The 25,227-nt window shown below is 34.5% G+C and overlaps 3 protein-coding genes across 5 annotated transcripts; 1 reads left to right on the forward strand and 2 right to left on the reverse strand.

The window, feature by feature from the left end:
* Window positions 1-4,386: 4,386 nt before the first annotated feature.
* Window positions 4,387-11,107, forward strand: LOC141725002 (uncharacterized). Of its 2 annotated transcripts, none has more exons than XM_074527347.1 (5): window positions 4,387-4,986; window positions 5,728-7,838; window positions 8,059-8,276; window positions 8,419-8,540; window positions 10,454-11,107. In XM_074527347.1, the coding sequence occupies exons 1-2, from the start codon at window positions 4,509-4,511 to the stop codon at window positions 7,776-7,778; spliced, it is 2,529 nt and encodes an 842-aa protein (XP_074383448.1). In that variant the 5' UTR covers window positions 4,387-4,508; the 3' UTR covers window positions 7,779-7,838; window positions 8,059-8,276; window positions 8,419-8,540; window positions 10,454-11,107. The 2 variants fall into 2 exon arrangements, with proteins under 2 accessions (XP_074383448.1, XP_074383449.1); XM_074527348.1 differs by having other exon boundaries at window positions 4,867-4,986; window positions 5,774-7,838.
* A 3,539-nt stretch (window positions 11,108-14,646) lies between these two features.
* LOC141725003 (6-phosphogluconate dehydrogenase, decarboxylating 2) lies at window positions 14,647-17,659 on the reverse strand. 2 transcript variants are annotated; one of them, XM_074527349.1, is made up of 2 exons: window positions 17,474-17,659; window positions 14,647-16,370 (listed from the first exon to the last, which is right to left on the reverse strand). In XM_074527349.1, the coding sequence occupies exon 2, from the start codon at window positions 16,362-16,364 to the stop codon at window positions 14,904-14,906; it is 1,461 nt and encodes a 486-aa protein (XP_074383450.1). In that variant the 5' UTR covers window positions 16,365-16,370; window positions 17,474-17,659; the 3' UTR covers window positions 14,647-14,903. The 2 variants fall into 2 exon arrangements, with proteins under 2 accessions (XP_074383450.1, XP_074383451.1); XM_074527350.1 differs by lacking the exon at window positions 17,474-17,659 and adding an exon at window positions 17,306-17,459.
* A 2,778-nt stretch (window positions 17,660-20,437) lies between these two features.
* Window positions 20,438-23,173, reverse strand: LOC141725004 (uncharacterized). Its single transcript, XM_074527351.1, has 2 exons — window positions 22,830-23,173; window positions 20,438-21,014 (listed from the first exon to the last, which is right to left on the reverse strand). The coding sequence occupies exon 1, from the start codon at window positions 22,998-23,000 to the stop codon at window positions 22,869-22,871; it is 132 nt and encodes a 43-aa protein (XP_074383452.1). The 5' UTR covers window positions 23,001-23,173; the 3' UTR covers window positions 20,438-21,014; window positions 22,830-22,868.
* Between the last annotated feature and the right edge of the window lie 2,054 nt (window positions 23,174-25,227).

Here is a 25,227-nt window from a genome sequence, read left to right on the forward strand (position 1 = left end):
CCTATCATTTTTGTTATACTTATTTGTTATGCCATGAACTGTCATGAACCCTATTGTTACCTTTACAAACCCCTTGTAATGATGCCATATTCTTGATCACCATAACCCCTATTGATTCTTGGAACAGTTTGATTCTTTTAACTTTAGTACCTTGTTATCATTGATTCGAAACCCCTAGAATTTCATCTTTTTTATCCTTGATTCGTTTCCATCACTTTGATTTTCCTGAAATTGAATCTAAGAATGAGTTTCGACTTGAAAGAGTCCGAATGATTTCATATTCTTGGTAATGATAAAATGAACTTAGAAAACCTATTTCTTTTTCCAACTCAAGGTTTTCCAAGCGAATTCCTGATGGATTGGATTAGACGTAAGAGGCTAGTGGAACTAGTCCAGTCATTGTAAGAGGCTAGCGGGGCTAGTCCAGTTTAAGGCTGAAATTATGCCGTGTGGTACCTTAAAAGACCGGATGGAGGTCGGTACGGGCTGATCACCCATATTATAATGAAATAAAAAGATAAAGTGATCCAATCAAGGGTTCCATTTTGATTTTTTTAAAAGGAATTGAAATTTCCTATTCAGTAATTGATTCTTGAAAATGAAAATTTGTTTATACTGTTGTGAAAAGAGTTGATTTTGATATTGTGAAGCTTAAAGCTCGTGAACCCTGATTTTGATCTGTTGAGCATATAATTGATTCTATAAAGTGAAATGTTGTTGCTTTTCTTTCTGAAAGATCTATTATGATCCTTTAATGATTTGTGATGACTGTCGGCTTTCATCCTGCATTGAGCCATGTTCCTTGAAAGCCCCACATTTTCCTTCACAACTTTTCCTTAACCCAAAAGCTAGAAATCTGCCACCTAGAATGAATAAAGTAGAATGCCCTAAGTTTAGTAAAGTATATTGTGGATTTAATATTGTAGAACTGCTATATAGTTACTTGCTGAGTTTTATACTCACATGTTTTGTTTTAATCTAACCATGACAGTTAAGCAAGAAGATGGTCAGGCTTAGACGCACTGCTCGTAAGAGCGTACCTGGTGGTCCCTATCGTATTGAGGGCTTTCGGTTGTCAGAGCAGGTAGTGGTATTTTTGAGTGAGCAAGCGCTTAGAAGGAAATGTTTAAAGATATAATGGGTTATCTGTCGGTTCCCAGCTGGAATCGATATTGTTTATTTAATAATATTTTGGGGTTGTAAGTTATATTTTATGATTGGTAGTTGTAATCTTGTCTCATACTTTATCCTGTTGATCCTGTTAGTAGTTAATCGGGGTTTATGCTTATTTAATTATTAGATTAGAGGTGTGTGGGTCCTCATTTCCTAACCCCGAGATTGAGGGCGTCACAAATTGGTATCAGAGCTACATGATCTAGTCCCTGAGATAAGTTAGGAATAAAAAGGAGTATTTTGGGTATATATCTATATTGCGAGAGAGTTCGACTCATATAGAGTTGAGTTAGACTATTAGGTATAGTCCAAGGAAAGTGTGTATCAGTAAGAGTGGAAACTAGAGTTAGGGTGTGAGTTAGCTGGAAGCTTTATTTAACCCTAACATTGTTTCTTGGTTGTTGTTTTGTGTTTTCTCTCAGGATCCCAGTAGTGGTAGTGATTCAGATTCGGAGATTAGTTTGACTGGTACCCCAGTGGACCTCATTCCACCCTCTCCAGAGGAGCCTGTGTATGTTAGTTCAGACCCAGAGGAGGACCCTTCTGAGAGTAGTGAGATCCCTATGCAGATTTCACCCTTGAGGCCAGATTTAGAGACCCCTGCCCCTGAGCCAGAGTCTGAGATGCCTAAGACTGTACCTGTCAGTGTTGGTGGCAAGTTAGCCCAGGACCGAGACTTTGTTTACTCCCGTGTTCCTGAGTTGGGAGCTTTGATGGATAGGCTAGTGCGAGAGTCTAAGCAGGGTGCTTCAGTTATGGATGATGAGTGGCGAGTTCGGGTAAAGATGGTGGAGCAGGTTTCCAGGCGGAGATTGGATGTGGGACCATCCACTATTGATGCTGATGCTGAGGCCCGGAGGTTGCATAAGATCATTCGCTGGATGTTGGTTGTGTTAAGAGAGATTATGGATGATTAGACGGGACTGTTAGTTGAGCCCGTAGTTGTTTTTCAGCGCCGGTAGGCTTTGGCATACTTGGTCAGATGCCGGGATCCCGTTTTCATTTATCTTGTTGTATTCCCGAACTATGTTGTAGCAGTAGCTGTTAGAAGTTAGGGGTAGATAGGGGATATTTTCCAATTTTTCCTCTATTTAACCCTGCTATAATATTGTACCTTATTTCAGAATTGGTGATAGCCAGACTTTTCTTTATGTACCCCTTGTTTAAAATAAATCTATTGTCTTGTTTTCCATTGTGTACCCTAAATATCGCATAACTGTTCTAAATATCATGTTTCTATACAACCATGTTTTCGTATAACCATGTTTAAAGATCGTAAAACTCTATTTTGTGCCATGATAAAACAACACTGATATGAGAATTATGTAGTAATAGGATTGCATGTGCAAATTAGGTAAAGCTTAAAACCCGCAAAAGAGATTTTATAAAAAAATATTGTTATATCTATGCCATGCTATCATATTGCTAAATAATTGCTCAATCAGGTTTGTAAGAAATGGCCAACTCACCAGATCACCAAGAAGAAGAAATTCCAACTCAAGACCCAGAAATAAACCCAGAAACCACCATGATGAGCAGACTTGCTCAGCTTTTGCAACAACCTGTGGCCCCTAAAGTTGGAAATTTCAAACACTTTCAATCTGTTCATCCCCCAGAGTTCTTAGGTTTGCCCGACCCGATTAAAGCACAGTCGTGGTTGAGAGAAATGGAAAAAGCCTTCGAGTTAGCAGAAGTTAAGGACGACAAGAAAGCTCAGTATGCGAGTTATTACCTTAAAGATGAAGCAAGTTTCTGGTGGGAGTCTTCGAAGGCGTTGTTGAAAGGTAAGGACTTAACATGGGAGAAGTTCATTGAGATGTTTCTGGAGAAGTATTTGTCGAGCCTCGAACCTCACGTTCCTTAGTAATAAATACAGCAATCATATACCCTACTTTTTAATCCATAACAATATTATACTTTGTTCGAACAAAAAAATAGAAGACTTTTATTATTAATAAAGAATATGGTAAATTCAATTGCATATATTTTGATTTATCAACATAAATGAAAAAAATATGTATATAACTTTTTTTAAAAAAAGCTATAAGTTGTGTAACTAAATTGCTTACACAATTTGATTTATCAGCATCTTTATAGAAATCAGACGATTTTTCGAAAAATTGCTGATAAATTAGTTAAAATATTTTGACCAGTTTACTAAATTGCACGTATATTGCGAAAATGTAATAAGATTCTCGTTGAGGAACAGTTTAATTTTACAAAAGACTCTCTACATCTTATATTCATAGGTGTAGATTTGACAATCTTAATTATTAAATGGTCTTTCCCCCAAAATTAATATACTATTTGGCCGATAGTTACTTTAGCGGTGTTTATAAAAATCTACATACCGTATTTAACTTTTCAAAGCAGCAATATTGCGCTGGCTACTCTTATAAATATAAACGGTTTAGGACAACATAAGACGCGAGTGGAATATCAGATGGTCTGGCGCTATAGACTATGATCTCCTTATCTTCAGATGTTGCACATTATTCTTTATACTTCTCTCGCATGAATATATTTGGAGAACATTTTGTTCACTGTAAAAAAAAATCAGGTCTTAAGTATCGTCATCAAATGGTCAGATATGTGTTGTATGATATTCTTTGGAGAGTGGGGATTTCAGTTAAGAAAGAAGCACTGGTGATCTTTTTTACTCGGGGAAAGTTAGATCGACTCTCAAATCGGCTGATGTTTTGCTATACAGCTGGAATAAAGAATAACATATTTGTTTTGATTTTATAGGAATTTCCCCGCTCAGCGGGTTCGGTAATGAGGTGTTTATAGTTGGTCATACGGCAACTAAGACAGCTCAATCGAAGGTTAACAAGTATGATCAAGCGGATAAGGATAATCAACACAGTTTTATACTATTTATGTTTGATACATTTGAATTTTTGACTTTGATGCAGTTGAATTTCTGATAATAGTACAAAAAATCATGAATAAGCAGGTCATGATAGCAGAGTTAGCTGAATATGTATTTTGACGATTAGGCTTTGCAATTCGACGATTAGGTTTTGCGATTGAACGAGGTCACGAGGACTCGTGGCACAGCTCGTTGCCCCTTCACCACGCACATTTATAACTCAATAAAATAATTTTGGATATGTTTTAAAAAAGAGTTATGTGAAAAATAAAAAGGTATCGATTATATATTTGTATATCCTAAAAACATTTTGAGTTGTTTTTGAGTTTTAACTTAAAAAGCTCAGCCTTTCCTTTCAAAGTTTGTCATAAACCCTGTAATACAATACAACCCTGTATATCTATAAACCCTAATAACATAAATGGAGGGTTAGCAACATTTTTCACTCAATCGATGCAAACTCATGCTTCTTCCCATTCATCATTCTCGTCTTTTTCGTCACATTTCTAAACCCCTTTTTCTCAATTTCTTCAAAAACCCCTCTTTTTACTTCACCACCCCCTCTTTTTCCGTCGCCGCCGCTTTAAAATTCGCCGGAGACGGCGCCGATGGTGAAAAGATTGATAATTTTTCACACCCAAGTGATGATACAGTTTTTGGGCTTATGTCAAGTTTGAGTTTTTTTGGGCCCAGGAGATTCTTGGGCGATAATAAGTTTAAAGATTTGATTTTGAGTCTTAATTCGGCCCAAGTTGACCGCATTGTTGATTATTTGATGACTGAGAATCCGGGTTGTGCTGTGGAGTTTTATTATTTGTTGAAAAATGAGTATGGGTTTCGGGTTTCGAAGCCGTGTGTGTTTGCCGTTTTTCATGTTTTGGCGGGAATGAGAAGGCTGAGAGAGTTGAGGAAGCTTATGAATGAATTGGTAAGAGATGAAGGTGAGTGTGATGTTTTATGATTGTGTACTTGTTTAAGTTTTCGGGAATGTGGTGGTTGTTATTTTTCTTGCAAGGTGAAATGTGGTTAATTTTTTGTTGAAGAATGGATTTATTGTGAATTCTTAAATGCACTTTTGCTAATGTCTGATTCGGTTTGAATGAAGTTTGAAATTGTGGATAAAATTAGAAATGAAAGAGTGAAAGCATGAGATTTCGAAATTTTAATAATGAAATTTGTGAATGGAATGAGTTGGAAGTAGGAATTATCATTCACCCCCAAATTGTGGATTCAGCTATACCTTGAATGGATATGAATATATGATTGAAATAGGCAGGGATGAAGATTATGAATATTTGCCCACAAAATAGTACAAACTGCAGTTTATTACTTCCTAAATTTCGTCCTTCCAACCAAAAAAACGGAGTATGAGTTTTAAATTTAGATACCTTCACTTTGCATATTGAGATTGGTGAGAAGGATTAAAGCTTTCGTCCTTACAATCACTTTTTGATGTGATACGCAACGAAAACACGTCATTCATTATAATGTTGCTTCCACTTAAGAAATTTGTCAAATCTTGCAGAATCTATAGTGCTTGTAGTACAAGCACGTCGAGCTAATTTTAGTGCATTGTTATTTAGGATTATACTTTCTTTAGGTAGCTCATTGTCTGTTAATATAGTAATTTTACAATTTAGGTAACTTTCCACTTTTTTGATATATACTTGTGATTTTTTAAGGTTCTGATTCTGCACCTTCACTTTGTGAGCTGCTTTGGATGTTCAGGGATTGGGATTCAAATGGTTTGGTATGGGATATGCTGACATTTACTTATTCTAGATCCGAGATGGTTCATGATGCTCTTTTTGTGCTCTCCAACATGAAAAAATTGAAAATTCGAGCTTCGATACTGACCTACAACAGCTTGCTGTATAACCTTCGACACTTTGATATCATGTGGGGTATATATAATGAGATCACTGATGGTAAGGTTCATCCCAGTGAACAGACTGATTCAATAATTACAGATGGTTTGTGGAGACAGTCTTTATTTCAAGAAGCAGTGGAATTTCTAAGAGAGACTGACCGTAAAGACACCAGGACTAATGTTGTTTCGTTTAACATTCTCATGTCCGGGTTTAGTAAATTGGGATATGTAGATATTTCAAAATGTTTTTTCTGTTTAATGTTCAAGTGTGGACTACTTCCTGATGCTTATAGTTACAATATTCTCATTCATGGATTATGTGTTGCTGGTTCTATTGAAGAGGCTTTAGAGTTTGCAAATGACATGGAGAACCACGGAGTAGAATCTGATTTAGTAACTCATAACATTATTGTCAAAGGGTTTCGTCTTCTTGGCATGATGGGCGGGGCAGGGAAGATTTTGCAGCGAATGCTACAGAAAGGTTTAAATCCAGACATCGTAACATACAATATTTTGGTATGTGGGCATTGTGAGGTGGGTAATGTTGATGAAGGTCTTAAGCTGCATGAGGAGATGTTATCTCAGGGAATGCGGTTAAGTAATGTTTCATACAGTTTCTTGCTCCGCAGTTTATGTAAGAGTGGTCGGGTTGCTGAGGGACTTGGATTGTTTTACAGGTTAGATAATGTTTTTCTGAAACCCGATCATATGATCTATTCAATCCTTGTTCATGGTCTGTGCAAGCAAGGTGAAGTTGAAAGGGCTATTCAGTTGTACCAGCAGATGTGCATGAAACGAGTTTCTCCAAAAGCCTTCGCACAGAGATCTATTCTCTGGACCCTGTGTGAGAAAGGGAGTATAACAGAGGCAAGAAATTTTTTTGATAGGATAATAAACTGTGAGTTCGTGGATGATATAATTCTATATAATATGATGATCCACAGGTATGCAAAAGTAGGTGCCATTCAAGAAACTACACAGTTGTACATGAAATTACTTGAGAAACAGATTGCTCCAAGTTTAGTAACTTTCAATTCAATTATTTATGGGTTCTGCAAAGCTGGAATTGTAGCTGATGCTAGAAGGTGGTTGGGTATCATCAAAGTGCGTGGATTGATACCTAATGCAATAACCTATACCACCTTAATGAATGCTTTCTGTGAAGAGGGAAATACACAGGCGATGTTTGAATTGCTAGGTGATATGGAGGCTAGAGATGTCTTACCAACTCATGTTACATACACGGTAATTATGAAGGGACTGTGTAAACAGAAAAAGTTGCAGTTTTCTGTGAGATTGCTCAAACAAATGTTTTCTAAGGGTCTTCCGCCTGATGAGATTGCATACAATACTGTCATTCAATCTTTCTGTGAAGCGCAGCTCTTAAAAATCTCCATATTATTACACAACCAGATGTTTCTGCATAATCTTAAACCTAGTTATGTCACTTACAACATTCTCATAGATGGCATATGTAGATATGGAAACTTAAGGAACGCAGATGAACTTCTCTCTTCTCTTCAGGACCAAGATTTTCAGTTGTCAAAAGTAGCTTATACCACATTAATTAAAGCTCATTGCGCAAAGGGTGATGTACACAAGGCGGTCATACTTTTTAGTAAAATGATGGATATGGGATTTGAAATCTCAATTAGAGATTATAGTGCTGTCATTAACAGATTGTGCAAAAATTGTCTGACTAAAGATGCAAAACTTTTTATTCGGGCAATGATATATAATGGTGTCTCGCTTGATCATCAAGTCTGTTCAGTGGTACTTCGTTCATTTGATCATGTTGGTGACACTAATTCTATTTGTGAATTACTACCTTACATGATGAAATGTGGCTTACTTCCTGTTTAAGACTGAACATCTTATGGTCCTGACTGTTTGGGAAGTTGGTCCATCAACGTGGTTCAAAAGGTATTGTTAGATTTTGAGATCTGCCTAAATTAAGCCAAAACGGAGGAATTAGTCCGCGTGTCTGATAAGTAAATATATATTTCCAAAGTTAATAAATTACCAAACTTTTCTTAAATGATCAATTATCCAAGAGAACTTTTTTTAGCACCATCTTGTTACAGTTCCCTTAATTGAAATTCTTCCTTTTCCTGATCCATTGTTATTTCTTTATTATCATAAGATTCCTGAAGAGAATACTTGAGGAGAGGAAGTTTGCTATTGGCACTGGCAACTTTCAGCAGGGTGATATAAATGGGACAGTCAATCTTGTCAATGCAATGAAAGCCAAGGGGATAGAGCCAGACACCTGCACCATGTCAGCTCTAAAACTTGGCCTTTCTAAGGTCCTGAAGTAATGTATAGTTGCGAAGTCAAGGGCTTCTCGATTCTTACTTACAGGTGCAACGAATAATTCTTGCTTTATTGTTGTTCCACTATATGGTTGTATGATATAGAATTTATTATACCTATAGGTTGTCCTCATTTTATTACTTTGGAAATGTGTACTGTTTTTAATTAGCCTGCTTTTCATGTCTGTCAGGTGCTAACCGGGGTAGTGATGGTGGTGCTGCTGATATCTGGTCGTGTGTAGTCATGCCATACGTTTTAATGGCAGGATATCACCCTTTCAATGTGATAGACCTTCTAACTTTGATTAAGAAGGTTAGCTAATTTATTCTGACATTGGATTATCACGCGAACAAGTGCATTCTCTTATCATTATCACTAAATTAAAACCTCTGAAACGCCGTTACCATACCTGAAAAACAGTGTGTCAAGTGTTTTTTTATTGAAAGCAACACAGCTCTCAGGTTTAAGGACTGGGGTAAGTCTTGGTTGCTAATAGAATTTTTTACCAACATATCTAGCATCTTCACCTAAAGAATTTTGAATATTTAAGTCAATATCCAGGACTCTGTGCTCTTTTTTGTATTTGAGTCCAGTCATGTTGTGTCTGGAAACCTACTAACTGCCGCGCTATATAAACATGTTAAGTCTGCATTCTTTCAAGTTTCTTTCAAAACTCCCCTGGTTCAAAATCACTGATAAACAAAATACTTGATCCTAAACCTGAAACTGTGAGTGACAAATATTATGCTCTTTCTTTTTCTCTCTTCAATTAAGAAACTGTGTGTATACATATCCATAATTAAATTTGATTCTTGTAACCATTGTTTAGATTTTAAAAATGCATCTAGTTTGATTTCTTCTGTGCTGGGCCTTAAATTTTTCTTGTACACTTCAATTGATCGCATAATATGAAATAATGAAACGTAAGGCAAATAAAAGGCTAAGAGTTTGTTGTTTTAATATTTATATATATAAAAAAATTGCTTGAATTCTTGGGTCAATATGCAGCTCCAATATGCTTTTTTATTGGGGGGTGTGGTACTTTTAGTCACTAAAGTATTGGCTCTTTAAGTAACTTAGCACCAAACAACAAGCATAATTAATATAACCACCAGTGTGGATTGTTTTGGTGACGTGTAATGGTGACCTGGTATATATATGTAACTCGGTTATGATATGATGAGTAACGGGTATATATTTTGGATTATTATTATTTTTGGGAGTATAAATCTATTATATATATAATAGAGCAAGTGGGGGGTTGAGTGAGACAATTTAATCATGGTAAAATGACTATTATACCCTTCAAACACTATAATTACACTTAACTCCTATCTTATTTATGAAACTTCTATCTTATTTATTTCATATATAATGCTCATTAATAGTAAAACTTTAAAATGATAATACATATATATGAACATACACCTACACGTATGTCATTTTAAGTTATATGTATCATTAAAAAAGTAATAAAATATAATTAAAAATTTAAGATTTTGATATAATTATAAATATACCATAATTTTATTATATCAAATTTTAAATAACATGACACAATTTCATAACAAATTAATTGTGAGTTAAGTGACTGACGAAAAAAAATCATCATTACCTAATTTAAAATACACTTTCAAAATTATTTTGAGTAATATTTTTTTAAAATATTTAATATGTAATATGATTATTCATGACAATTATGAATTATCAAATATTGCTAAGAAAATACACAATATAATTGTCAGATTTTATTTTACGGGAAAAACCTACCAAAACAATACAACGAACATATCATGTACTATGTAGTAACAATTTGACAATAATATAATCGCATTTCACATTGCACGTATCTTGAACGAAATTCATATCAACACAGCACAAAGAACTAATACGACACAAATAACATGTTATGTAGCATTAAAAATTTTCCGGCAAGTCGACAATAATATAGTCACGCTGGGAATTTTCTATGAATATAACACAAAAATAAGTTTATAATGTCGCAACATCTATCACTAACTTGAATTTCAAATACCTGAAATAAAAATCGAAATTAATAAAAAAATTATATAATATTTAAGAGTATGCCCGTGCCTCGCACGGGCTATAGAGCTAGTTAGTGTTAATATATCAATAATCTGTAGGTGTGCATATATCCATAATATTTTATATTTTTCAAATTTCTTGCTCAAAGTATTACTGATGATTTTTGTAATTACATGCAGAAATTGTTCAATCAAGGTGCAAGAGTGAGTGCAAGTGTTTGAATGTCTTCTGCAACCTCTTCTTTGATGTGGAGTATAAAGAAATTTAACTAACCTATATCTGGCAGAACTCTTTTCTAGCAGTCTTAAGTGATCACAGCTTCTTTCATCATTCATGACATTTCAGAACATCAAAATTAGATCCATAATTCTTTAGGAAGCTCATAATCCTTGCACGGATATATGGTGAATAGAGGCCTATGGATGATATATCCTTCTGGCATCTCTCCGATTTTCTGCCTCAAATGCATGAGGTTTGGCTGCTCTGGTAGATGTGACTTTTGCACACCACACGCAACAAAAATTTGAGCTGTGTGAGTTGTGACTGCTTTGTATATATTACTGTAGGACGCTGACAGTACCAACACCTCTTGTTTATAGTTTCAACTGTATAGAGATTGTTAACACTCTGAGCAGGAATTTCAAATTCTTCTATAGAAATATATGCAACACACTTGTAGGTATTGTATACATCAATACTGTTATAATTCATTCCCATTCGACAGTAAAGTATTTTAGGAATCACTGAATATTTGTAAAGCTTTAGTGCATTTCAACTGCAATGTTTATTTATCAAGTTGCAAGACAATGCCATATCCTCTATTATTTACCTATTCACAAGAGCTGCTATTGTTTATTTTTTATGTAGAGTCGGTTCGTATATTTTTATATGCAGGTTTATAAGGTGAACAATCAATCTGAAATGCAGGCAAATATTTCATTAACAAATCTGCTTTCCTTTGAGCCTGGAACAACAAATACTTTGTAAATTCTAACTTCTCTCCATCTGCAGAGAGGAGCAAGAAAGATGAATATTTACCTTCCCATGGAACACAAATATTTTGTAAATAGAAATTCTGATAGACATTTGAAATCTACAGGAAATTGATTATTCCACAGCTTAGTTGAGTTCTTCATTGTTGTTAAGGTTAGTAAAGAATGTTCACTTTATTCTTGTGTGAGGTATTTGAAGCAGTGAGTGTTATCTGAATTGGCATGGCAATCTTCTCCGATGATTAAAATTTAGTTCCATCGGGTTATTCCACTTTGTTTAGACCACAACAGAGTCCATTTATGTCATTGTGTTTGCCAGGTGGAGGAATAACAGTAGAATTTCCGTTTTACCTATATACACATAGAGGCTCGCCTCTACATCAAGTTGGCTAAATTTGTGACATGTAGGACACATCTAAAGGTTAACTATTCTTCTTCTTTTTTCGTGTTTATCTTTAATACCCGCTTGGAATCATTGTCACCTGTACTATTTGCGCACTATATTAGTAGCAGCCTATCCAGTCTATATATAATAGTCTGCCTACACCAACAAAATCAATTCAAGGTGCTTCATATTTTATGTCTCTCTAGCTAAGCTAGAAACAGCAACAACAATATATACATATTCCTACATTTGTATTTTGATGGAAAACTTTTCATCATCCAAATCACAGTCAACAGAATATTGTAGCACCGCGGAGCCTGAGTCTGGGTGGACAGATTACATCGGAGACAAGGTTGCTGATGGTACAGACAGTGATGATTCTTTGACTTCAGACGCCAGATCCTCTTCTCCTCCACCTTCAGGAAGGTTTCATTGCTATAATCAACATTCTGATGATGAACAAGTTCAAGACAAGCTCTGCGCTAAATTTACTTCTTCTGTTAGCAAGAAAATGCAGTTATTTAAAAAACAAATGGTCGCTGGGAAGTCGATCAAGCAGCCATGCAATAGTGTTACAAATATCAATAAACAAGCAAGTCACGACGATAATCAAGAAAAAGAAGATGATAACGATGGTGATGAGCAGCTTATGGAATATCAGCAGCCATATAGGACTACTGTCTGTTCTACAACCGACGCTTATAACTGTAGAACACAGAATCCCTAGTAGCTTACTTCTGCATGCCTGCAGTCTGCAGATATATTGTGTGACTCATGTTTCTCTATTCTAAATTGAGTGTTTGCACTGTACTATCTGTGTGTTGCATGTGCACATGCATATCAATTATCAACATACATACTATATACTTTAAGTTTTCTTAATAAATTTGTATTTTAAATTTCTTAAAAAGTGAAAAGTTGCACCTGAAAACTAATTATCTTCTATGCTTAATACTTGATTGTTTGAAAAAGCTAATCATCTTATACACTTGGTGCTAATTTTTTCTAAAAACTAATCAGAGTACTTGATTAAGTGATTAACACACCTCACCTGCTGCAAATAATTAAGCTTATCAATTCATTCTATTAGAGACCGTTAACGGTCTAGTTTGCAGATTAGTGGTTATGGATCAAAGCTGCTTTCACTAATGGTACAATTAGCACTAAACACTAAAAAAATTGTCCAAGTGGATTTATATGTAGATTAAGACGTGATTAATATATTTATTAGGTTTCTAATTTTTCTTAAGCGCGACATTCTGGTTCCTTTGTCTAAGTTGAAGTGGCAAAGGGCACATATCAGCGTTGTTATCTGCTTCTCTTATACAAGTAGACAAGCTTCAACAATATGTCTAATTGAAGTCCTCTTTAGTTAATAATTTTTCATCAGTTGGAAACTAATTTTATTTAATATCATCCTAAATGAACAGTCAAGCATTCAAGTGTTGAATTGCTATAATTTGATTTGTTTGTTACTTGGCAAAGTTTCTTTTCATAAAAATACTCTTTCAAAAAATTTAAAATTTTTGAACTCTTTCGCAAACATAGTGTGCATGTTTGTAATATGAGGTGAGCTACTTAAATAAGCCAAAAGCTTAATTAATCACTTGCGTTTAAGTGAAAAGTAACTTATTTTAAGATATCTCAAACGGCAGATGCGAAACTTGAATTCCACTTTCCAATCTTAAAATGTTCTGTTCATCTTGGTTAGAGTTGAATGAACTCGTGTTTGATTTTTTTATCTATCCATGTAAAAAATAATGTTTGCATTAGGACTTGTTTTCATGAGCACTGTTATGCAGACGTGATGACAAGGAACGTGTCTTTTTCATTCATAATTCTCTGCTAAAAAGAAGTTGAAAGCCTTCCTACCACACATAAGATGGTGCAGGCCGGTGATGCATGCATGTATATATTATTTTACTAATGACATGATGTTTGACAGATTACATTACAGGTCTCTATCTAATCTTAAATTTAGTGAAACATAGTGATTGAAATTACACATTACAAAGATCATTTCGTTTTGATTTGCATTAACAAGATGTTAATTTAGATTTTAAACAACAATATCAAGGAAGTAAGGAACCATATGCAAGGGTCACTCTCCTGGTGCTTGTTTAAGCAGATAATAAGTTAAGCAAAGCGATTTAGTAATGCAGACAGGATAATGGATGATTAAGAATACTTAATCATCCCTTAATTACATTCTGAACTTATCTTAATTTTGTCCCCTAATATATAGCTAGGCATGCTGAGAGTTGGCAAATTGCCTATCAATAATGTAAATTGACCATCACACCATGCCTCCCGACTTTCCTCTTGTTATGTTTAGTTTATTTACTTTGACAAATCCAACACACATGCACATCTAATTGTAATTGTTTTGTATTCCAGGTATTTAGGTAAAGCGATAATCAAAGGTTTACAAGAGTTGAACCCAGAAACAAAAATCTTTGTGATAAATAAGCGCAGGGATTACTTGACATTATTCCCATGCTAACATGGAGTCTTATGCACCGAGCACAACCTATATAATTTCTTGTTTACCGTGCCTAGTTTACGGACCTGTTTTAAGTGAATAGAGGGTGAAGTATCTGCTTTAAATATGTGTGTTTCAAGAGGGTTCATGTAAACCAGTAAGACATAATTTGTTATATTGTGTAGTCCTTGGCAGTTTCATTTTCCGCATGAGCATAGATATATTTACTTTTTATGTGAAGTTCAGCAAAGTGTCTAACTTTCAAGTTATTGCAAGAAAACCAGAGTTCAGCAAAGCATCTAACCTCTAGGTTACTGTAGAAAAACCATGAGAACATTCTTTCGAAAGCCCTGAAAAATACAAAACCAAACCTGAAAATATTCGTGGAATGAAGGTAGTATTCCAACCACAGAGCTTGCTTTAACAGATGTATCTGTGTGCGGATGAGTAGTTTAAAATTCTGTAATTGAGTTTATAAAATAGAATCAAAGTCTCGATATCTGCCAGCAAACATTCAAAACAAAAGCTCATCTGAGTAAATACTACAGGGTTCTTTGGCAGAAAAATAAAATACAAATTAGATCTTAGAGATCTTCACAACATACACGAATAATATGGAAATCAGAGTCTCGACAATTTCAACAGATAAATAAAGAACAATGCCTCAGACCTACTATCACAGAATGACATAGGATGAAATACACTTGTCTCAATTATCGATGAAACATTATTAGGTATTAGACAAATGGTGGAGATCTACCATGTTGAAATTAGATCTTTGACTGCTTGGCAATCTTGAACCATTCAGTGTGGAAGTCCCCTGGCATATCAGTTCTCTCGTATGTGTGAGCCCCAAAATAATCTCTTTGAGCTTGAACCAAATTAGCAGGCAGCCTTTCCCTCCTGTATGTGTCAAAGTAAGCAAGACTCGAAGACATACCAGGGGTGCTAACACCTGCGTTGATAGCAACACAAACAACTCTTCGCCAAGCTGCTTGTCGCTCAATCATCTCTTTTGCAAATTCTGGATCTATAAGAAGGCTAGCAAGGTCTGCATTTCTATCATAAGCTTGCTTAATTCGGTCCAAAAAGATGGCACGGATGATGCAACCACCTTTCCAAATCCTAGCAAGCTCCCCAAGTGTTAAGCCCCATCCCATTTCAATACTCTTAGCACGGATCAAATTCATTCCCTGTGCATAACTGCATATCTTGGATGCATAAAGAGCTTTCCTGACATCATCGATCAACATTTTCTTATCCACGGCTAGGTCAGAAAGAATGTCGCCTACCCCACCTGCTTTGAAGACCTCTGAAGCTGCAACTCTTTCGTCCTTCAACCCACTGAGGAACCTTGAATCCAAAGAGGAAGCAATAGTTGGAGCAGCAATAGACAACTCAGCAGCTTGTTGCACTGTCCATTTACCTGTACCCTTCATGCCTGTTTTATCAAGAACTTTGTCCACTAAATATCCATCTGCCTTATCATCCTTAATTCCAAATATATCTGCTGTGATCTCAATCAAGAAGCTCTGGAGTTCCCCCTTGTTCCACTCTGTGAAAACCTGATGCAGTTCCTCGTTGGAGAGCTTCCCAACTGATTTCAATACATCATAAGCTTCTGAAATTAACTGCATATCACCATATTCAATCCCATTGTGAACCATCTTCACAAAGTTGCCAGATCCTCCTTCGCCGATGTATGTAACACAAGGGCCGCTGTCAGGAACTTGAGCAGCCACCTTAAGAAGGATGTCTTCTATATTCTTGTAAGCCTCAAAAGATCCTCCGGGCATCATAGAGGGTCCATTGCGAGCACCCTCTTCACCACCTGATACTCCCATTCCAAGATAGAGAAGACCTTTTTCAGCCATAGCCTTCTCTCTCCTCTCAGTGTTCTCATACCACTCATTACCACCATCGATAATACAATCTCCTTTCTCCAAGTATGCAGTAAGAGTTTTAATGGTTTGATCAACTGGTGCACCAGCCTTGACAAGCATAATTACGACACGGGGTTTTTGGATTGAATTCACGAAGGCCTCAGGATCGTGAAAGCCGTACAAAGGAAGGTTTCCTTCTCTCTGGGCACGTTCAACAGTCTCGTCAACTTTTGATGTTGTTCGGTTGTAAACAGAAATTGGGAAGCCTTTCTCAGCAATGTTGAGGGCAAGATTTTGGCCCATGACAGCAAGGCCAGCGAGACCGATTCTTGTTGGGGGAGGAGTCATTTTCACCTGAAAAAACAGTTCTATCAGCGAAGATATAGTTGTACAAAAAAATTCTGATTTTATAATTTACATGTCAACAGAGATGAAAAGCTTTTATAACAACAAATGCATAAACAGTATAGAACTTATTTGAGAAGCAGTGGAAAGAAGTTATGAGGGATTCAGGGCTTAAATGGGAGTTGACACTTAAAAGATCTGACACTGTGATACATTTGTTTCCAGAAGGAAGTTAGATGATTTGCATTCAACAATCAGTTGCTAACCATATATAGATCTAGAAAAGGCATTGGGATTACCACCAGTGACCACCCCAGTATGATTAATTATTGAGATTACTTGCCATCTAATTTGAGCACGGATTAAGTTATCATTTGATCCTTAGCACTAAAGCCCAGTTGATATCCCTCACCCTTAGTAACAAAAGGCATAGGGTTCAAGTCTTAGACTAATGTGTGAGCAAGCATCCAGTTTCACATAACTGGCCTTACGCAAGAAAAATAAAGAATTATCATTTGAAATGTTTAGATGAAGAACACATTTCAATTTTCTACATAGGGAAAAATCTGAAGCAAGTTGATCACAAGACCCCATAAGCCCTAACTGATCACTAAATAATACAGATGAAGATCATAAAAAAGCAGAAGATTCACAAAATTATATTAATACACTAGAGATGAAACAAAATAAAAAACAATTATCCAAAGAAAAGTGCAGGAACATAGAAATAACAAAAGTACAAGCTCAAAATTCACATATATATAGTCAAAAGAGCTGAAAAAGCAAAGAAGTTTATGATGAAATCTGTAAATAAATGAGAAACAACACGATACAGTCCTAAATCTCAATAAAAGTACACAACACAATCATAAAAAAAAGATGCAGATAATAAACAACATGTGGGTGAGAAAAATGGGTAAGACGAGAAAAGTAAGAAGAATTACTTGAGAAACAAAAGGAGAATAAAAAAGTGGGTATGTGATAGATGAGAATGAAGAAGTGGGTTTATAACACAAAACAAAAGTATAGAAAACCAGATTGTAAGCAGATGTATATATAGTGGGGGAGTTGAATAGGAATAGGAATAGGAATAGGAATAGGAATAGGATTACCTAATAGCGGAAGATCTGGGATATGGAGGAGGGGGATGACTTGTCTTTGTGTTTGGAGGAGTCCAAGAGGAAGATTAGTTGTTTCACACTATATGTATATGTCTCTCAATCTCAACTCTGCTGCTCTCGGTCAGCTTCGGCTGCCTTATATGTGTACTTGTATCTTGTTATTAAAATTCCTGAGATTAGAACTCCCCTCCCCTTGGTATATATTATTTCTAATTTTTTCATTTACATCTACCTCGTCTTTGTATCCAAATTTTTAATATTATTTGTAAGACTGCAAACAATTCCAACTTACACCTAAAATCTGAAATCCGAACCAGGACCCCAGCCCGGATCCGCTCCGATTTGACTTGAAACCCGGATCGGACCACAAATAGCCGATTTGGTCCCCGATCTTTAAAATTGAAAAAAATCTGATTTTTACTCCGTTCTTATCGAAAAACAAAAAAAAAACGGTTCACACCTAAGTGGACCTAAATTTATATATATAATTATTTTAACTTAATCTTATATATTCAAAAGTTATATATAAATATTTAATATTAACATATATCATATTTTAATAATCCAAATTAATATGTGATAAATTAAAGTAATAAAATAAATCGAAACTACACTCTAAATTACTAAACTGCGCACTTCATGTGATAAATCACTAATATTCAAATATTTAAAAATTAATATTTACTTTTAAAATAATAAGATATGTATCCATTTTTATATTTTTATTGTCGTACGAAGTGGCAAAAACTTATATATATATATATATATGAAAGAAAATTTAAAAATAAATTATATAAATTAAAGTATTATTTAATATTATTTAAGCCGGTCCGATCCCATTCAAATCCGGATTTTTTCATTTCGGTCCCGTATCAAGACCGGATAGAACCGGTCCAATATTCGATCTGGATTTTTTTCCCGATTCGGTCCAGATCGGTCGGTCCGGTTTTGGACGTTTGTGTAACTCTAATTATCTGCGCTAATCTCGGAAATTTTATTCTATTAAGCGTATATATAATACTCTTTGTTCAAAATTTTTGTTAGATGGGTGAATACGTAGAAGCATAAGGCAAATATTAATTAGGCCTTTTTTGAAAATATTCAAGGTCAAATGTATTTTCGCAAAAGTAACGTCATTTCAAAAAAGTGGAAAATACCTTTTTGTTTGTTAAAATATTGTTTTTCAAAAGTTTTTTTATAAAAATATGATTTTTCACAACTCGATTGAATTACATGCTTCGACGAGTGAAATGCTTCGACAAGTTGTGCAACTCCATACAATCTCAAATATAACTGAAAAATTTGACTCAACTAATAGTATATTTATTTAATTTTGATTGATTTTGGTTGCATCGTATTTTTACAAATATTTTCGGAAGATACTAAAATTGTAAAAAAACTTAAAAAATTAGCATTTTTGATAAATTTTCTAATATTTATCATAAAAAAGTATTCCCAATTTTACATAATAGGGGTCAACTTTTATAAAAAAATTATGGGGGAAAGATACTTTGTAATTTTTGGAGTGCCAATGACATCGTGGTAATAAAATATATTTTAAAAATTTTGGTAGAGGTCACTGCGATTGGTTGGTGAGTTTGTAGTGGAATGGTTGTTTAGTGGGGTTTTTATTATTTTAATTTCTTAATCACATGGCAAGGCTGCTGCTGTACACTTTGTTTCAAGATCTTCATTAATTTATTAATTAATTTATATATCTCATAATGCAATCCAACAGCTAGTTTTCTTCTAGAATAGCATTCAATGTGGTCATGTCAGATCTCCGGAAACATTTTACTTTTATAAAACGGTCTTTATAATGCACACGTTCACCAACAGAATTAATGTGAATGCAGAAGGCCATTAACATTTGTTATTCAACCACCAATAAAAAAAGCTCATTTATATGAGAGTTAATGACTATGGGCACACCATAAAAAATCTCTCTATCAAATTATAAGACTCTTAAAAAGTACTCTCTTCGTCCTTTTGATTTGTTATCAAAAGGATTGAACACGAATATTAAAAAATATGTATAAAATAGTGAAAAAAGAAAGAAAAGTGGTTGAAGTGGTGAGACCCATTAATTTTTAATGTATAAAAGAGAGATAGTGGAATAAAAAAAATGTGTAAAAAGGAAGAAAAAGTTGAAAAATAAGGGAATCCATTAGACTACTTTTGGTAAGTTTTGAAATGTAAAGAAATGAATAGAACATTCAAAAAAAGAAAAGAAAAGTGTAAAGAAATGAAAAAGAGAGATATATTTGGTGAAGTGGTGATAATAATAGGTTGGTTAGCCGTTGGTTAATAATTTTTTGGAAAAGTTGCGTCTCAAATCAACATATTTGTATTAAAAAATAAAAGTGGATATATATTATGCAGGGAAAAAAGTTCCCAAAAATGACTATTATTATGATACGGAAGAAGTAAATCAATATGCAACCCGAGTTCCGGAATTAGTATCGGATAATAGACCAATATTATGCTTACCGAGTTTAATTATGCATATAATCACATTACGGGAATTGTATGAAATAAGAAAATGTGTGAACTTGCAAATTTAGAAATAGGTGCTATTGAAAAATATTCAACACCAAACATGCACCAGAGGAACAATCTAGATGTAATAGCAATATCATATGCACAATATATTTTCTTTTCTCAACGGACTTTGGGAGGCAGAGTTTGAATAAAGTGAATGGAATACTTCCAGAAGGATGAATTATTAATTAATAGAGTCATAGGCTTGAAAGCGTCCATTTTGTTCAACCGTATGATGCGTAATTTTAATGAGCAGTGATCTTGACCCGTTCAGAGATCCAATGAAGTTGAATATGAATGATAACAACATGCCCAGTTTTGAATACTTTCTGGGCTTTGGAAAAAGACCTTTATCATTGGTTCTATACTATTTGCCTACTCTATACATATATACAATCTACTCAACAATAATAATACTGTTTAAGTGGGTAGGTGTAATAAAATGACACTAATTCAATAATAAATTGTCACAATATAGAGCTCGTATACTGGACAATCACAAACTCATATGATTCACAGGTGAGATACTCAAGCCACTGTGGTACTCTTATCTGTGGAACAAGAATTTCTACAAACAAGATCAACATCTAAACATGGACTCTATATATACGCCCGTGGTTGACATGCAATATACTCTGGATGGAATTTTTCAAAATAGGAAAACTTTGCATTAAGATCGTTTTCCGAATCAATTCTAACATATTAGACGCAGTGATGTTTATGCATAGAAACTCCATAGTATACTGCCTGCTGGAAGCTTCAAATTAGTTTGCCTGTTGCAAGCTTCAAACTTTAACATCTCTGTCGTTGATTTGTGTAAGAATCTAGTCCACAAAGACTGTTACAACTTACAACTACAAAATCTACTTCATGTTGCGGTGCCCCTCTGTCATTCTATTTTTTTTCAATGGAAAGAGCAGGCGAAGACTACGAGGATGCATACAAAAGAGGATGTGGCACCCATTTATTCAAAGAAAAATTTAAAAGCCAGCTGCAAGGCACAAAAATTGCATGTAAATAAGCTTACAGTAATATCATCCTCCTCGCCCCCTACAGGACTTACAATCTTGGCTCCAAAGATCATAGACAATAAAACAAATCATCGACATCAAAAATATTGAAGGATATAATAGGAAACCAGAATGATATAATCACGACGAATATCGTAAGTCCCAAGGCAAATTACAAATTGGGGCATAGAGTAAAAAAAAGTGAGAGTTAACTGATTTTATGTAAAATCGACTTTTTTTCCTATCTTTTTGTGTGCAATTCATTGATAAAATTTACGTAAACAATTTATTAGCAATCCAAGCAATCGGATTCATATTTTTTTAGTTGACATCAGTAGATAATTACATTACTACGTGGAAACTAGCACCCATAGCTCGATCAACATTACGTGATAGTTGGGTGCGGTACTGGCGATGTAATTTAACCATTTACCACACCTTGACACAGAATCGAATCCGAAAAGGACAGGTAGGTCGATGGTCGCAAGACCCAAATGCGTATAAGGGGAGTCATTGGATGTTATGAACTTTCTACTCACAGATCTATTCTTTCATATGCTACCTTATCACACGCGACCTTAGCATCATGACGAATTTTAACCAACTCCAATGAATAGTCTTTGTCTATGCATCATATGCGACCTTATAATACTGATAAATTTGAACTCCAATGAATATTCTTCATCTAAGAAGGTGATAACAGTAGTACGATTCATAGAAAAGCAGAATTTAACTCGGGCCGGTATAAGACTATTTCTGCACTATAAGAGAGACCATCAGAGATGCGCCTACATCCTAAAATAACATGAATTACCCCCTAATTTGCTACATTAGGAGGCCTATGTCGTCCTCTACTAATGCAGTCTATGAAATTTCCACCTGGATTTTGTCCTGTTTTAATAGAATTGAACTTGGGATGGTATACAACTTTTTCGCACCATTAGAGAGACCATCGAAGATGTACCCACCTAAAATAACATAAATTGCCCCTAATTTGCTGCATTTGGAGGCCTATGTTGTCCTCTATTGATACAGTCTATGAAATTTCCACCTGGGCTTTGCCCTCTTTTAAATTCCTGAGATGGTACCGCGTTGTACAAGTTACCAGTGCCTTAAATTGATAACACCAGCAGCACTATACTTATTGTTGGGCAGTGACGGTGGTGGATTTGGGTTCATTGGTGATCGGTCTAGGAGGTCAATAGCCGGGTTCAGATGCAATATGGCTCGGGTGCTTGACTGGTCGGCATTTAGTCCTCGAAAGTCAATATCGGACTTTGCACTGTTTTGCCATGATGGACCGAGTGGGAGGGCTTCTTGGATGTCTTGTTTGGGGATGGATGTTTATACCGGATGGTTCCTTGTTGGGAAGTTATATGTTATTATTTATTTAATTAATAATGTCGTGTACTTTTGTTTCGTGCCCGGTACCCAAAAAGCTAAACACAAACGCGACACTAAAAATGTAACCAAAACATAAATACAAATACTAACTTTTCATGTCATCTACAAATTTGTGGGGTCTAGATGTATGAATCAAGTAGAATGATAACACTAGCATTACTATCTACGTCCCAGAACCTCAATCCCGACTTAATTTATAAACATATTAAGAAACAATATTGTACTAAAGAAACCTAATGTAATAAAATTTCTAATATCACCGAATTCTCTAATTAATTAATCTAATATTCTAAGAAAATAATGAAAAGCAAACAAATGAGGAGAAACATTGGATTAAAATGAAATAAAGCAAGACCCAAAAACAGAATACACACAAAATCTTCATGATTTACCTCGTAGTATTGAGTGGGGGGGGGGATGAAGAAGCATCGTCAGCGAGCGTTGTAAAAGAAAGCAGCAGAGCAAAGAATACAAGTAATAAACGCAAAGAGGCCCAGCCCAATTATCAAAGATATGCCAGCTACTATCAAGTCCATTATACAGCTCAAGCTCAATCCTAACATCCTCCTCCTTTTATTTCAAGCTGTTTGTATTTTTATTTATGGAGATTAATATTCATGAGGTCATACATGTATGTATGTATGTATGTTATACAGAGAGAATCAGAGATATGTATTGGTGTATGATGATGGCAGCGAGGCAGCGAGAGAGAGAGGGTGAACAACTGAACATGACAAAACTGTATTGGGAAGAGAGCTGAGTTACATTACTTATAAATATTATAAAATATTAACTCTTAGTAATTTAAAATATTATTTTGAATATTTTTAATTTGAACTTCAACAATGATTTTTATCTTCCTCCCTTATTATAATTATATTAATAAATTTGAAAAGATATGGATAAAATGTGGAACAAAAGAGACCGAGAAATGTAAAAAAAGAGAGAAAAATAAATTTTTTATTGCTAAAAATGTTATACAAGAGCACTAGAAGTTCCTTAAAGATAAAACATGAAGCAAATGTCTTAGTGATATAAGGAAGTACTAAAACATTGTTGGAGTGTCATTTTTTGTCAAAATTCTTATAATTGAACTTAAGAGTTCATATAAGGAAGTTTTTGGACTTCTCTAAGACATGACATTCATTCTTTATCTTTAAGGAACTTCTAATACTTCCTTATAATACTTTTAGTAATAAAAAATTCAATTATCTCTCTTCTTTTTACATTTCTCTCTCTCTTTCTTCCACTTTTTGTTCATATCTTTTCAAATTTATTAATATAATAATAATAAGGACCGAAGATAAGGATCATTATTGGAGTTGAAATTCAAAATCATGTCTTAAATCACTAAGGCTCTGTTTGTGATTGCTGTTAAAAATTGCTGTGCTGTTAGAAAAAGTGCTGCTGGAAAAAGTGCTGTTGTAAAAATCAGATGACTGTTTGGTAATTTTTTTGATTCGTATATGTTTTGATGCAAAAAATTAAAAATAATGATGCTTTTGGTAAGGTTTGATGGTGAAATCAGCATCTGCTTCCCCCAACAGCTGAAAATCAGCTTTTTTAAAAAGCATGGGGGGACTTGCTTTCTCTAACAGCAGCTTTTAAGCCAAAATCATTTTTCAGAAAAGCAGCTTTTAAGTTTTACCAAACAGTTTTTTAACTGCTTTTTAGCGAAAAGCTGCTGTTGCTGTCTGCAACAGCAATACCAAACACACCCTAAGAGTTACTCCTCCGTCCCTTTCGATTGTTTACATTTTTTAGAGAGCGTTCGACACGCATTTTAAGGTGCATATAAAGTATAGTTTTGTATTTTTTTTTACAGTTTTATTTTTCTAAATAAAAATTAAAATATTCAACTTTTATTTAGAAAAAAATTATTAAAATAAGTTACATAAATATATTTTTTATACACCTTAAAATACGTGTCAGACACTTTCTCATAAATGTAAACAATTGGAAGGGACTGAGGGAGTAATATTTTATAATATTTATAAGGAATCCATTACCCACCCCAGGTATGGGGCTTACTTATGGCCCCTTGCTAGGTAACCTGGCCTTCTTAAAGCTCACAAATAATTTAGGGGTTTAAATATAATCTGGATCAAATTCTTACAATGCTTTTTAAAATAAAAATATCTGAGTAATTTAGTTACGAATCACAAATAAACAGTGATGTAAAAAGCTCATTAAACATGTTCAAGAGAAATTGGAGGTACAAACACTTAAATTAATGTAAAATCGGATATATAAGCATTTAGTGAATTTTAAGCGGGTTTAAATAAATTTTGACCGCTTAAACGACCTTTGATCAATTAAGTGGGAAATTAAAAATAATTAAAAAAATAAATATTATTAATAGAAGTTATGTAATTTGATATTTTTGAATTTTACTTGTATTTTTTTAAAAAAACTATTTTTTAAGTATCAATATTATTAATATATACATATTTATTTATTTATTTATAATTTGATTAATAGTCAGTTTTTAAAATCGCATCCGTTTTAACGTCAAAGTAGTTGAAGGAGGGGTGTTAAGATGATTGGAAATGTGGCTTACACATATTTACAGCCACTGTAACAGATTGGAGGGAGGTGGTGGAGTGTGTGGACATAAAGATAACAATTGATTAGAACGTAAAGTAAATCCAATATGTGACGGAAGTGGAAGTTAAAACATCTCCATTTCAAATGGATTCAGACAAGTCATCGGGGCCATATAGCATGATCTCAACCTTTTACCAAAAAATTAATTGATAGTTGGGAAAGATATGATTCTTTTGGTGCAAA

This window comes from Apium graveolens, chromosome 5, assembly GCF_009905375.1.
Source record: "Apium graveolens cultivar Ventura chromosome 5, ASM990537v1, whole genome shotgun sequence".
Classification (NCBI taxonomy): Eukaryota; Viridiplantae; Streptophyta; class Magnoliopsida; order Apiales; family Apiaceae; genus Apium; species Apium graveolens.

Excerpts from the sequence above, each read along its gene's own strand:
- LOC141725004 (XM_074527351.1), bottom strand. The coding sequence starts at position 23,000 with ATGTTAGGATTGAGCTTGAGCTGTATAATGGACTTGATAGTAGCTGGC.
- LOC141725002 (XM_074527347.1), top strand. The coding sequence starts at position 4,509 with ATGCTTCTTCCCATTCATCATTCTCGTCTTTTTCGTCACATTTCTAAA. Across the intron at positions 4,987-5,727 it reads TGAATTGGTAAGAGATGAAG|GTTCTGATTCTGCACCTTCA; the intron begins GTGAGTGTGATG and ends TGATTTTTTAAG.
- LOC141725003 (XM_074527349.1), bottom strand. The coding sequence starts at position 16,364 with ATGACTCCTCCCCCAACAAGAATCGGTCTCGCTGGCCTTGCTGTCATG.